We start from the raw sequence: 14,636 nt of genomic DNA, 5'->3' as shown, positions 1-14,636 counted from the left end.
AAGGTAAAGGTGTGTATACCTATATAGAAGGTAAAGGTGTGTATACCTATATAGAAGGTAAAGGTGTGTATACCTATATAGAAGGTAAAGGTGTGTATACCTATATAGAAGGTAGGTGTGTGTGCGTGTATACCTATATAGAAGGTAAAGGTGTGTATACCTATATAGAAGGTAGAGGTGTGTGTGTGTGTGTGTATACCTATATAGAAGGTAGAGTGTGTGTGTGTGTGCGTGTATACCTATATAGAAGGTAGAGGTGTGTATACCTATATAGAAGGTAAAGGTGTATACCTATATAGAAGGTAGAGGCGTGTATACCTATATAGAAGGTAGAGGCGTGTATACCTATATAGAAGGTAGAGGCGTGTATACCTATATAGAAGGTAGAGGCGTGTATACCTATATAGAAGGTAGAGGCGTGTATACCTATATAGAAGGTAGAGGCGTGTATACCTATATAGAAGGTAGAGGCGTGTATACCTATATAGAAGGTAGAGGCGTGTATACCTATATAGAAGGTAGAGACGTGTATACCTATATAGAAGGTAGAGACGTGTATACCTATATAGAAGGTAGAGACGTGTATACCTATATAGAAGGTAGAGACGTGTATACCTATATAGAAGGGTAGAGGTGTGTATACCTATATAGAAGGTAGAGACGTGTATACCTATATAGAAGGTAGAGGCGTGTATACCTATATAGAAGGTAGAGGTGTGTATACCTATATAGAAGGTAGAGGTGTGTATACCTATATAGAAGGTAGAGGTGTGTATACCTATATAGAAGGTAGAGGCGTGTATACCTATATAGAAGGTAGAGGCGTGTATACCTATATAGAAGGTAGAGGCGTGTATACCTATATAGAAGGTAGAGGCGTGTATACCTATATAGAAGGTAGAGGCGTGTATACCTATATAGAAGGTAGAGGCGTGTATACCTATATAGAAGGTAGAGGTGTGTATACCTATATAGAAGGTAGAGGTGTGTATACCTATATAGAAGGTAGAGGTGTGTATACCTATATAGAAGGTAGAGGTGTGTATACCTATATAGAAGGTAGAGGCGTGTATACCTATATAGAAGGTCTCTGGTGTCTCCTTGGTAAGCAGGTTAAACACCTCCTCGGTGTTAGGAGCTCTGTAGGGAACTCTCAAGTCCTTATACCTGCAGCTCAACTCAGCACGGATATCATACAGGGTGATGCCCTTGTTACCATAACCCTACAACCACAGGAAAACACAGGTTAGTGTGTCAAAATGATATGCCCTTGTTACCATAACCCTACAACCACAGGAAAACACAGGTTAGTGTGTCAAAATGATATGCCCTTGTTACCATAACCCTACAACCACAGGAAAAACACAGGTTAGTGTGTCAAAATGATATGCCCGTGTTACCATAACCCTACAACCCTATTCCTGGAGAGATACCCTCCTGTAGGTTTTAACTCCAACCCTGTTCCTGGAGAGAGACCCCCCTGTAGGTTTTAACTCCAACCCTGTTCCTATAACAGCTATAACACCTATGACAGCTATAACACCTATGACAGCTATAACACCTATGACAGCTATAACACCTATGACAGCTATAACACCTATGACAGCTATAACACCCATGACAGCTATAACACCCATGACAGCTATAACACCCATGACAGCTATAACACCCATGACAGCTATAACACCCATGACAGCTATAACACCCATGACAGCTATAACACCTATGACAGCTATAACTATAAAACTGTGTGCTACACACAACCCCTTGTCTCTTCCTGTACCTGTCTCTCCAGCTCCTCAGCAAAAGCATCCAGGTCCAGGTCTTTGAGGCGCTCCGGGTTTTCCAGGATTTCCTCCAGCGCTCCGGCCGGGTTGGCGTCCTCCGCTGACTCGTCGTATTCCAGAGCGTCCACCGCCATCTTTCTGGCCCACTCATACGTCTCCGGGTGCACCCGGGACCCATCCAGAACCTCGATGTATGAGTCAGTACTGGAGAGAGGAGAGAGAGAAGTGAGGGGGGAGAGGAGAGAGAGAAGTGAGGGGGAGAGGAGAGAGAGAAGTGAGGGGGAGAGGAGAGAGAGAAGTGAGGGGGAGGGGAGAGAGAGAAGTGAGGGGGAGAGGAGAGAGAGGGAAGTGAGGGGGAGAGGAGAGAGAGAAGTGAGGGGGAGAGGAGAGAGAGAAGTGAGGGGGGGAGGAGAGAGAGAAGTGAGGGGGAGAGAGAGAGAAGTGAGGGGGAGAGAGAGAGAGAAGTGAGGGGGAGAGGAGAGAGAGAAGTGAGGGGGAGAGGAGAGAGAGAAGTGAGGGGGGGAGAGAGAGAGAAGTGAGTGAGGGGGAGAGAGAGAGAAGTGAGGGGGAGAGGAGAGAGAGAGGTGAGGGGGAGAGAGAGAGAGAGGTGAGGGGGGAGAGGAGAGAGAGAGAGGTGAGGGGGGAGAGGAGAGAGAGAGAGGTGAGGGGGAGAGGAGAGAGAGAGAGGTGAGGGGGAGAGGAGAGAGAGAGAGGTGAGGGGGAGAGGAGAGAGAGAGGTGAGGGGGGAGAGGGAGAGAGAGGTGAGGGGGAGAGGAGAGAGAGAGGTGAGGGGGAGAGGGAGAGAGAGGTGAGGGGGAGGGAGAGAGAGAGGTGAGGGGGAGAGAGAGAGAGAGGTGAGGGGGAGAGGAGAGAGAGAGGTGAGGGGAGAGGGAGAGAGAGGTGTGGGGGAGAGGAGAGAGAGGTGAGGGGGAGGAGGAGAGGGGAGGGGAGAGAGAGAGGTGAGGGGGGAGAGGAGAGAGAGCACCAACAACATACAGGGGACAATGGATACACCACGGATAAATATTCATACCCTCCTGGCACAGCCAACCACGTACCTGTCTCCGAGAGAGGCGGTGTCTATCTTGATGAATCCGGCACAGTTGATGAAGACCTTGGGGCCCATGTGACACATAGTGACCAGCTGAGTCCTGTTCTCCAGACGAGTGTTGTTCTGCTTTAGGATCTGGACCAGGGGAGGAGAGAAACATTACAGACCATGTACAGGGATGAAGCACCACACACACACACACACACAGAGAGAGAGAGAAGGGTAGGAGAGACAATATAATAATAATAGTGTAAAAATGTCTAATTCTACTCTTGAAACACAGGACATGGGTCAAGATAAACATGACACAGGACTCAACAGCGGAGAGAGACAATACAGACCATGAAGAGGTGTGGAGCAAACACTAAGGAACAACAGACATACTGAACAAGGCTCTGACTCAAAACCTGCACTGGCCGAGAGCGAGACAGACCGAGACAGACCGAGACCGACAGACAGACACCGAGACAGACACCGAGAGAGAGAGAGACAGACACCGAGAGAGAGAGAGAGAGAGACAGACACCGAGAGAGACAGACACCGAGAGAGAGAGAGAGAGAGAGAGACAGACACCGAGAGACAGACACCGAGAGAGAGAGAGACAGACACCGAGAGAGAGAGACAGACACCGAGAGAGAGAGAGACAGACACCGAGAGAGAGAGAGAGAGACAGACACCGAGAGAGAGAGAGAGAGACAGACACCGAGAGAGAGACAGACACCGAGAGACAGACACAGAGAGACAGAGAGAGAGACAGACACGAGAGAGACAGACACCGAGAGAGACAGACACCGAGAGAGACAGACACCGAGAGAGACAGACACCGAGAGAGACAGACACCGAGAGAGACAGACACCGAGAGAGACAGACACCGAGAGAGACAGACACCGAGAGAGACAGACACCGAGAGAGACAGACACCGAGAGAGAGAGAGAGAGACAGACACCGAGAGAGAGAGAGAGACAGACACCGAGAGAGAGAGAGAGACAGACACCGAGAGAGAGAGAGACAGACACCAAGAGAGAGAGAGAGAGAGACACCGAGAGAGACAGACACCGAGAGAGAGAGAGAGAGAGACAGACACCGAGAGAGAGACAGACACCGAGAGAGAGACAGACACCGAGAGAGAGACAGACACCGAGAGAGAGACAGACACAGAGAGAGACCGAGAGAGACAGACAGAAAGAGACCGAGAGAGACACAGACAGAAAGAGACCGAGAGAGACACAGACAGAAAGAGACCGAGAGAGACACAGACAGAGAGAGACAGACCGAGAGAAAGAGACAGACAGACAGACCGAGAGACAAACCGAGAGAGAGAGAGACAGACAGATCGAGAGAGACAGACAGATCGAGAGAGACAGACAGATCGAGAGAGACAGACAGATCGAGAGAGACAGACAGACAGACAGATCGAGAGAGACAGACAGACAGATCGAGAGAGACAGACAGACAGATCGAGAGAGACAGACAGACAGACAGATCGAGAGAGACAGACAGACAGATCGAGAGAGACAGACACCGAGAGAGAGAGAGAGAGAGAGAGAGACAGACACCGAGAGAGAGAGAGACAGACACCGAGAGAGAGAGAGACAGACACCGAGAGAGAGAGAGAGAGACACCGAGAGAGAGAGAGAGACACCGAGAGAGAGACACCGAGACACCGAGAGAGAGACACCGAGAGAGAGAGAGACAGACACCGAGACAGAAAGAGACCGAGAGAGAGACAGACAGAAGGAGACCGAGAGAGACAGACAGAAGGAGACCGAGAGAGACAGACAGAGGGAGACAGACAGAAGGGAGACCGAGAGAGACAGACAGACAGAGAGAGAGAGACAGACAAAAAGACAGACGCAGACAGACCGAGAGACAAACCGAGAGAGAGAGAGACAGACAGATCGAGAGAGACAGACAGACAGATCGAGAGAGACAGACAGACATAGACAGACGAGAGAGACAGACAGACAGATCGAGAGAGACAGACAGACAGACAGATCGAGAGAGACAGACAGACAGACAGATCGAGAGAGACAGACAGATCGAGAGAGACAGACAGTGAGACACAGACCTTGAGCAGGTGGGATCCCTTCCTGAGTCCGAGGCCACAGACGAACTGAACCAGGCTCTGTGTGTAGGGGTGAGAGATGGCTCTGTTCACATCCACCCCCACTTCGTTGACCCGGTTTATAAACTCACAGTACAGAGCACTCAGCAGGTCCTCCTTAACTACATGCTCCTGGAGGGAGAGGGAAAGTGTTCAAGCAACATCAAATAATGTCCCCTTCAGTATCTGCAAAGGCCACTCAAAAGGACAATTCCAACCCAAAATGGCATTGATCAGACGAAGCCTCCCCCCCGTTCACACACACTCTGACCTGTAGAGGGTGTAGTTTGAGGCAGAGGATGTCTTCGTCGGAGCTGCAGACCTGAGCGTACTCCACTAGAGGATCCTGAATCTTCCTGGCTACTGACACAGCCTGGCGCAGCAGGGGAGGGTAGTCACGGAACTCAGTCTGGGGGGAGGGGGATAGAGAACAGAGAAACATGGTTAGATTAGTGTGACAAATATTCATTTTCACAAAGTCTGCTGCCTCAGTTTGTATGATGGCAATTTGCATATACTCCAGAATGTTATGAAGAGTGATCAGATGAATTGCAATTAATTGCAAAGACCCTATTTGACATGCAAATCTCCCCAAAATAATTTCCACTGCATTTCAGCCCTGCCACAAAAGGACCAGCTGACATCATGTTAGTGATTCTCTCGTTAACACAGGTGTAAGTGTTGACAAGGACAAGGCTGGAGATCACTCTGTCATGCTGATTGAGTTTGAATAACAGGCTGGAAGCTTCAAAAGGAGGGTGGTGCTTGGAATCATTGTTCTTCCTCTGTTAACCATGATTACCTGCAAGGAAACACATGCTGCCATCATTGTTTTGCACAAAAAGGGCTTCACAGGCAAGGATATTGCTGCCAGTAAGATTGCACCTAAATCAACCATTTATCGGATCATCAAGAAGTTCAAGGAGAGCAGTTCAATTCTTGTGAAGAAGGCTTCAGGGCGCCCAAGAAAGTCCAGCAAGCACCAGGACCGTCACCTAAAGTTGATTCAGCTGCGGTTCGGGGCACCACCAGTACAGAGCTTGCTCAGAAGTGGCAGCAGGCAGGTGTGAGTGCATCAGCACACACAGTGAGGCGAGGACTTTAGGAGGATGGCCTGGTGTCAAGACGTGTAGCAAAGAAGCCACTTCTCTCCAGGAAAAACATCAGGGACAGACTGATATTCTGCAAAAGGTACAGGGATTGGACTACTGAGGACTGGGGTAAAGTCATTTTCTCTGATAAATCCCCTTTCCGACGGTTTGGGGCATCCGGAAAAAAGCTTGTCTGGAAAAGACAAGCTGAGCGCTACCATCAGTCCTGTGTCATGTCAACAGTAAAGCATCCTGAGACCATTCATGTGTGGGGTTGCTTCTCAGCCAAGGGAGCGGGCTCACTCACAATTTTGCCTAAGAACACAGCCATGAATAAAGAATGGTACCAACACATCTTCCGAGAGCAACTTCTCCCAACCATCCAGGAACAGTTTGGTGACGAACAATGCCTTTCCCAGCATGATGGAGCACCTTGCCATAAGGCAAAAGCTCGGGGAACAAAACATCAATATTTTGGGTCCATGGCCAGGAAACTCCCCAGACCTTAATCCCATTGAGAACTTGTGGTCAATCCTCAAGAGGCGGGTGGACAAACAAAATCCCACAAATTCTGAAAAACTCCACGCATTGATTATGCAAGAATGGGCTGCCACCAGTCAGGATGTGGCCCAGAAGTTAATTGACAGCATGCCAGGGCGGATTGCAGAGGTCTTGAAAAAGAAGGGTCAACACTGCAAATATTGAGTCTTTGCATCAACTTAATGTAATTGTCAATAAAAGCCTTTGACACCTATGAAATGCTTGTAATTATACTTCAGTATGCCATAGTAACATCTGACAAAAATATCTAAAGACACTGAGGCAGCAGACTTTGTGAAAATTCATATTTGTGTCATTCTCAAAGCTCTAGGCCACGACTGTAGAAGCAGCTATGTATTCATGCTGCAAGTGTCCAACTTGATTTCTTGGAGTTCATGTGGACTGTGTGTACAGTATGTGTTTAAGGAGTGTGTGTGTGTGTGTACCTGAGATTTGGTACTGTTCATATACAGCATGGCCAGTTCGTTGTCTACCAGCTCCACTCCCACAGCAGGCAGAGAAGACTCCTGCTCCAACTCACTCACTGTCCTCTTAATGTCCTCCATTATCATGTGGGCGTCCCTACACACACACACACACACACACAATTAGTATCTAGGCAACAAACAGAACATGCACAGGGAACTGAGGAAGTTTGTTCTGAAAATGTCCAATAGAAAAGAACAGGCCAGGTGTCCCGGTGACAGGTGTCCCGGTGACAGGTGTCCCGGTGCTTTGCTTCCAGGAGGGTATGAAAGACAGGTAGAGGAGTAGCGGAACTCACCTATTCTCCCCGGCAACAGCCACCACGTGAGGCTTCTTACTGGTCAGGAACTTCTTCAGGTTCTCAATGTCCTGGAGCTGAGGAGACCAAACACACCATCAGATCACTAGAATACAGGTAGCGGTTAAGAGCGTTGGGCCAGTCACCGAAAGGTTGCTGGTTTTGAATTTCCGAGTCGACTAGGTGATAAATCTGTCGATGTGCCCTTGAGCAAGGCACTTAAACCTATTAGCTCCTGTAAGTCGCTCTGGATAAGAGCGTCTGCTAAATGACCCCAATATAAATGCGGTACAGCCTCAAAATCAAACACACTGAGATCAGCAACAAGGTTATCCCCATAGCAGCCTATAGGCCAGCTGACATCAAAGTGCTCAATCGAAACCAACTGTAGCCAAATGATTTAGGAGGCAACAGAGATACGCTACTTAATGGAAGGCGAAACACTGGAAAAAACACTTCCTACAACAACATCAATGACGAGGTGATGATTATAACTGCTAATGCATGTTGAATGATACGACGGGATGACAAGGGAGGAGAGACGGGTTGGAGCGAGCGGTCGCATTCGCACTTCGGCCCGCAGGTAGTATAACTTTTCATTACATTTCACTATAGCACAACGGTTTGATTTGTCTAATCTTAGCAATTTCTTCTTAGCTAGCTACATAGCAGTCTTTGTATCAAAGATAATTGCGTAATTATCGTATTTCGTCGTCCTAACGTAGTCTACACTGCTATCTGCCCAGCAGCTAGCCAGCTAGCTAACGTCCACCGAATAGCAGCACTGTAAAAACTATTACACTCAACTGAACGACTTGATTAGTGTAGTGTTAGCTAGCTACATAGTTGTCTTTGCTGTCTTCGTATCCAAGATAATTGTGTAGTTTAGAGTGTGTAGTCTTAGGGTGATTATCTTAATTTACCGAGGTTAGCTAGCCAGCTATTTGTCGTCCTTAACGTAGGAGACACTGCTAGCTAGCCAACAGCTAGCCAACGTCTACCGAATAGAACTTCCTCACTCAACAACCCGGTCGCATTCCGCTTCGCTCCACAGGTAGTATCACATTTTCATTTCATTTCATTTCATTACAGTACAACGGTTTGATTTGTTTGATCGTAGCTAGCTACATAGCCGTCTTTGTATCAAAGATAATTGTGTAGTCTAGAGCGATTTTCTAGGTTTGCTAGCCAGCTATTGTCGTTCTTTTAACGCAACGTAACGTAATCAACACTGCCAGCTAGCCCCCGAATAGCAGCACTGTAGCACTGTCTCTCACACTCAACGGAACGACTTGTTTAGTGTAGTGTCAACAAAGCAGCCACTGCCAGCTAGCCTACAAAGTCAACAACGCAGCCACTGCCAGCTAGCCTACTTCAGCAGTACTGTATCATTTTAATCATTTTAGTCAATAAGATTCTTGCTACGTAAGCTTAACTTTCTGAACATTCGAGACGTGTAGTCCACTTGTCATTTCAATCTCCTTTGCATTAGCGTAGCCTCTTCTGTAGCCTGTCAACTATGTGTCTGTCTATCCCTGTTCTCTCCTCTCTGCACAGACCATACAAACGCTCCACACCGCGTGGCTGCGGCCACCCTAATCTGGTGGTCCCAGCGCGCACGACCCACGTGGAGTTCCAGGTCTCCGGTAGCCTCTGGAACTGCCGATCTGCGGCCAACAAGGCAGAGTTCATCTCAGCCTATGCCTCCCTCCAGTCCCTCGACTTCTTGGCACTGACGGAAACATGGATCACCACAGATAACACTGCTACTCCTACTGCTCTCTCTTCGTCCGCCCACGTGTTCTCGCACACCCGAGAGCTTCTGGTCAGCGGGGTGGTGGCACCGGGATCCTCATCTCTCCCAAGTGGTCATTCTCTCTTTCTCCCCTTACCCATCTGTCTATCGCCTCCTTTGAATTCCATGCTGTCACAGTTACCAGCCCTTTCAAGCTTAACATCCTTATCATTTATCGCCCTCCAGGTTCCCTCGGAGAGTTCATCAATGAGCTAGATGCCTTGATAAGCTCCTTTCCTGAGGACGGCTCACCTCTCACAGTTCTGGGCGACTTTAACCTCCCCACGTCTACCTTTGACTCATTCCTCTCTGCCTCCTTCTTTCCACTCCTCTCCTCTTTTGACCTCACCCTCTCACCTTCCCCCCCTACTCACAAGGCAGGCAATACGCTCGACCTCATCTTTAATAGATGCTGTTCTTCCACTAACCTCATTGCAACTCCCCTCCAAGTCTCCGACCACTACCTTGTATCCTTTTCCCTCTCGCTCTCATCCAACACTTCCCACACTGCCCCTTACTCGGATGGTATCGCGCCGTCCCAACCTTCGCTCTCTCTCCCCCGCTACTCTCTCCTCTTCCATCCTATCATCTCTTCCCTCTGCTCAAACCTTCTCCAACCTATCTCCTGATTCTGCCTCCTCAACCCTCCTCTCCTCCCTTTCTGCATCCTTTGACTCTCTATGTCCCCTATCCTCCAGGCCGGCTCGGTCTTCCCCTCCCGCTCCGTGGCTCGACGACTCATTGCGAGCTCACAGAACAAGGCTCCGGGCAGCCGAGCGGAAATGGAGGAAAACTCGCCTCCCTGCGGACCTGGCATCCTTTCACTCCCTCCTCTCTACATTTTCCTCTTCTGTCTCTGCTGCTAAAGCCACTTTCTTCCACTCTAAATTCCAAGCATCTGCCTCTAACCCTAGGAAGCTCTTTGCCACCTTCTCCTCCCTCCCGAATCCTCCTCCCCCTCCCCCCCCCTCTCTGCAGATGACTTCGTCAACCATTTTGAAAAGAAGGTCGACGACATCCGATCCTCGTTTGCTAAGTCAAACGACACCGCTGGTTCTGCTCACACTGCCCTACCCTGTGCTCTGACCTCTTTCTCCCCTCTCTCTCCAGATTAAATCTCGCGTCTTGTGACGGCCGGCCGCCCAACAACCTGCCCGCTTGACCCTATCCCCTCCTCTCTTCTCCAGACCATTTCCGGAGACCTTCTCCCTTACCTCACCTCGCTCATCAACTCATCCCTGACCGCTGGCTACGTCCCTTCCGTCTTCAAGAGAGCGAGAGTTGCACCCCTTCTGAAAAAACCTACACTCGATCCCTCCGATGTCAACAACTACAGACCAGTATCCCTTCTTTCTTTTCTCTCCAAAACTCTTGAACGTGCCGTCCTTGGCCAGCTCTCCCGCTATCTCTCTCAGAATGACCTTCTTGATTCAAATCAGTCAGGTTTCAAGACTAGTCATTCAACTGAGACTGCTCTTCTCTGTATCACGGAGGCGCTCCGCACTGCTAAAGCTAACTCTCTCTCCTCTGCTCTCATCCTTCTAGACCTATCGGCTGCCTTCGATACTGTGAACCATCAGATCCTCCTCTCCACCCTCTCCGAGTTGGGCATCTCCGGCGCGGCCCACGCTTGGATTGCGTCCTACCTGACAGGTCGCTCCTACCAGGTGGCGTGGCGAGATTCTGTCTCCTCACCACGCGCTCTCACCACTGGCGTCCCCCAGGGCTCTCTTCTAGGCCCTCTCCTATTCTCGCTATACACCAAGTCACTTGGCTCTGTCATAACCTCACATGGTCTCTCCTATCATTGCTATGCAGACGACACACAATTAATCTTCTCCTTTCCCCCTTCTGATGACCAGGTGGCGAATCGCATCTCTGCATGTCTGGCAGACATATCAGTGTGGATGACGGATCACCACCTCAAGCTGAACCTCGGCAAGACGGAGCTGCTCTTCCTCCCGGGGAAGGACTGCCCGTTCCATGATCTCGCCATCACGGTTGACAACTCCATTGTGTCCTCCTCCCAGAGCGCTAAGAACCTTGGCGTGATCCTGGACAACACCCTGTCGTTCTCAACTAACATCAAGGCGGTGGCCCGTTCCTGTAGGTTCATGCTCTACAACATCCGCAGAGTACGACCCTGCCTCACACAGGAAGCGGCGCAGGTCCTAATCCAGGCACTTGTCATCTCCCGTCTGGATTACTGCAACTCGCTGTTGGCTGGGCTCCCTGCCTGTGCCATTAAACCCCTACAACTCATCCAGAACGCCGCAGCCCGTCTGGTGTTCAACCTTCCCAAGTTCTCTCACGTCACCCCGCTCCTCCGCTCCCTCCACTGGCTTCCAGTTGAAGCTCGCATCCGCTACAAGACCATGGTGCTTGCCTACGGAGCTGTGAGGGGAACGGCACCTCAGTACCTCCAGGCTCTGATCAGGCCCTACACCCAAACAAGGGCACTGCGTTCATCCACCTCTGGCCTGCTCGCCTCCCTACCACTGAGGAAGTACAGTTCCCGCTCAGCCCAGTCAAAACTGTTCGCTGCTCTGGCCCCCAATGGTGGAACAAACTCCCTCACGACGCCAGGACAGCGGAGTCAATCACCACCTTCCGGAGACACCTGAAACCCCACCTCTTTAAGGAATACCTAGGATAGGATAAAGTAATCCTTCTCACCCCCCTTAAAAGAGTTAGATGCACTATTGTAAAGGGGCTGTTCCACTGGATGTCATAAGGTGAACGCACCAATTTGTAAGTCGCTCTGGATAAGAGCGTCTGCTAAATGACTTAAATGTAAATGTAGACGGGGGGAAGGGAGAGACGGGGGGAAGGGAGAGACGGGGGGAGGGAGAGACGGGGGGAGGGGAGACGGGGGGGGAGGGAGAGGGGGGGAGGGAGAGACGGGGGGGGAAGGGAGAGACGGGGGGAAGGGAGAGACGGGGGGGAAGGGAGAGACGGGGGAGGGAGAGACGGGGGGGAGGGAGAGACGGGGGGAAGGGAGAGACGGGGGGGAAGGGAGAGACGGGGGGAAGGGATAGACGGGGGGAGGGATAGACGGGGGAGGGAGAGACGGGGGAAGGGAGAGACGGGGGAGGGAGAGACGGGGGAAGGGAGAGACCGGGGAAGGGAGAGACGGGGGGAAGGGAGAGACGGGGGGAAGGAGAGACCGGGAAGGGAGAGACGGGGGGAAAGGGAGACCGGGAAGGAGGAGAGACCGGGGGGGGGGGGGAGAGACGAGGGAAGGAGAGACGAGGGGAGGAGAGACGAGGGGAGGAGAGACGAGGGAAGGAGAGACGAGGGGAGGAGAGACGAGGGGAGGAGAGACGAGGGAGGAGACAGGGGAAGGAGGGCAGAGAGAGAGAGGAGAGACAGGAGATTCTTGTCGTCCGTCTGTCTGTACCTTTTTGTCTCTCTCGTCCTCCTTCCATGCGTTCCTCCTCTTCAGGAAGTAGGGCAGACGGAGGAAGTCCACAACCTCTCCCTCTCCATTGATCAGTGAACAGAACACTGGCGTGTCTCTATGGTAACAGAATTACAACGTTTAGTTATCACTCATTGAAACATATCACAAATAATTTATGGTGGCTGTTTATTGAGTGGTACAAAATACAAGGATGGAAGACACCTTATGAATCTTTGACACACACACACACACACACCTGCTGTCTGCGAAGGCCACTCCCAGGACTCTGATGCCTTTTCCTTGACTCTCATCCATCAGATCATCATCCTCCTCCTCCGCCTGCTGGTCTGGTCTGTAAGGAGCCACCTTCAGCCAGTTATACAGCCTCCTGCAACACGACTGGACCAGACAATATCACAGGGTAAACAACCCTACACCTTCAGCCAGTTATACAGCCTCCTGCAACACGACTGGACCAGACAATATCACAGGGTAAACAACCCTACACCTTCAGCCAGATATACAGCCTCCTGCAACACGACTGGACCAGACAATATCACAGGGTAAACAACCCTACACCTTCAGCCAGTTATACAGCCTCCTGCAACACGACTGGACCAGACAATATCACAGGGTAAACAACCCTACACCTTCAGCCAGTTATACAGCCTCCTGCAACACGACTGGACCAGACAATATCACAGGGTAAACAACCCTACACCTTCAGCCAGTTATACAGCCTCCTGCAACACGACTGGACCAGACAATATCACAGGGTAAACAACCCTACACCTTCAGCCAGTTATACAGCCTCCTGCAACATGACTGGGGTCAAAGGTGAAGAGGAATTAGACACCACGTGACCTAATTTATGCTTGAAACACTTATTCACAAGACGTGCTGGAACAAGTGGAATTCACAAATCTCCAATGATCGGGTCATGTCAACTCACCATCCTATGGGATACAGAGAGTCCTGGAAGTAGCTAGGTTTGTTGTAACATGGTCTACCTTGATGATGTTTTCCTTGGCCTCCGCGATGAGTTTGTTCTTGAGTTCCTTGGCCATCTGAGGGTAGAGGAACTGTGTGAGGGAGCGTTCGATGGCCAGGGTCCTCTGTCTGTTCCACTCCTGCACCTGGTGACTGAACTCATCTCTGTAGTAAAACTGCTTGATCTCATCAAAGTATGTCTGGTCACCTGCAACCCTGGGGAGAGGGGGGTGGCAGAGAGAGAGATGGAGAGAGGAGAGAGAGGGGAGAGGGGGGGTGGCAGAGAGAGAGATGGAGAGAGGAGAGAGAGGGGAGAGGGGGTGGCAGAGAGAGAGATGGAGAGAGGAGAGAGAGGGAGAGGGGGGTGGCAGAGAGAGAGATGGAGAGAGGAGAAGGGGGGTGGCAGAGAGAGATGGAGAGAGGAGAGAGAGGGGAACGGGGGAGATGGCAGAGAGAGAGATGGAGAGAGGAGATAGAGGGGAACGGGGAGATGGCAGAGAGAGAGATGGAGAGGGGAGAGAGAGGGGAGAGGGGGTGGCAGAGAGAGAGATGGAGAGAGGAGAGAGAGGGGTGGCAGAGAGAGAGATGGAGAGAGGAGAGAGGGGAAAGGGGGGGTGGCAGAGAGAGAGATGGAGAGAGGAGAGAGAGGGGAAAGGGGGTGGCAGAGAGAGAGATGGAGAGAGGAGAGAGAGGGGAAAGGGGGTGGCAGAGAGAGAGATGGAGAGAGAGAGAGAGGGGAAAGGGGGGTGGCAGAGAGAGAGATGGAGAGAGGAGAGAGAGGGGAAAGGGGGTGGCAGAGAGAGAGATGGAGAGAGGAGAGAGAGGGGAAAGGGGGGTGGCAGAGAGAGAGATGGAGAGAGGAGAGAGGGGAACGGGGGAGATGGCAGAGAGAGAGATGAAGAGAGGAGATAGAGGGCAGAGAGAGAGATGGAGAGAGGTGAGAGAGAGAGATGGAGAGAGAGGGGAGAGGGGGTGGCAGAGAGAGAGATGGAGAGAGGGGAAAGGGGGTTGGCAGAGAGAGAGATGGAGAGAGGAGAGAGAGGGGTGGCAGAGAGAGAGAGATGGAGAGAGGGGGGTGGAAGTGAGGGATG

The 14,636-nt window shown here is 50.9% G+C and overlaps 1 protein-coding gene across 1 annotated transcript in view; it reads right to left on the bottom strand.

Moving 5' to 3' along the window:
* supt6h (SPT6 homolog, histone chaperone and transcription elongation factor) overlaps positions 1-14,636 on the bottom strand; it is a 45,446-nt gene that overhangs the window by 19,186 nt on the left and 11,624 nt on the right. The window contains exons 17-26 of the mRNA XM_065004927.1: positions 13,566-13,761; positions 12,812-12,954; positions 12,553-12,670; positions 7,358-7,434; positions 7,020-7,155; positions 5,214-5,351; positions 4,907-5,074; positions 2,846-2,973; positions 1,784-1,991; positions 1,076-1,223 (exon numbers count right to left, since the gene is read on the bottom strand). Coding sequence (XP_064860999.1) covers positions 1,076-1,223; positions 1,784-1,991; positions 2,846-2,973; positions 4,907-5,074; positions 5,214-5,351; positions 7,020-7,155; positions 7,358-7,434; positions 12,553-12,670; positions 12,812-12,954; positions 13,566-13,761 — 1,460 coding nt within the window. The remainder of the gene's footprint in view (positions 1-1,075; positions 1,224-1,783; positions 1,992-2,845; positions 2,974-4,906; positions 5,075-5,213; positions 5,352-7,019; positions 7,156-7,357; positions 7,435-12,552; positions 12,671-12,811; positions 12,955-13,565; positions 13,762-14,636) is intronic.

Source organism: Oncorhynchus nerka, linkage group LG19 (genome assembly GCF_034236695.1).
Source record: "Oncorhynchus nerka isolate Pitt River linkage group LG19, Oner_Uvic_2.0, whole genome shotgun sequence".
In the NCBI taxonomy this organism is placed as follows: Eukaryota; Metazoa; Chordata; class Actinopteri; order Salmoniformes; family Salmonidae; genus Oncorhynchus; species Oncorhynchus nerka.
Note: the sequence above shows the minus strand (reverse complement) of the source record. Positions and strands in the feature narration are given on the sequence as shown.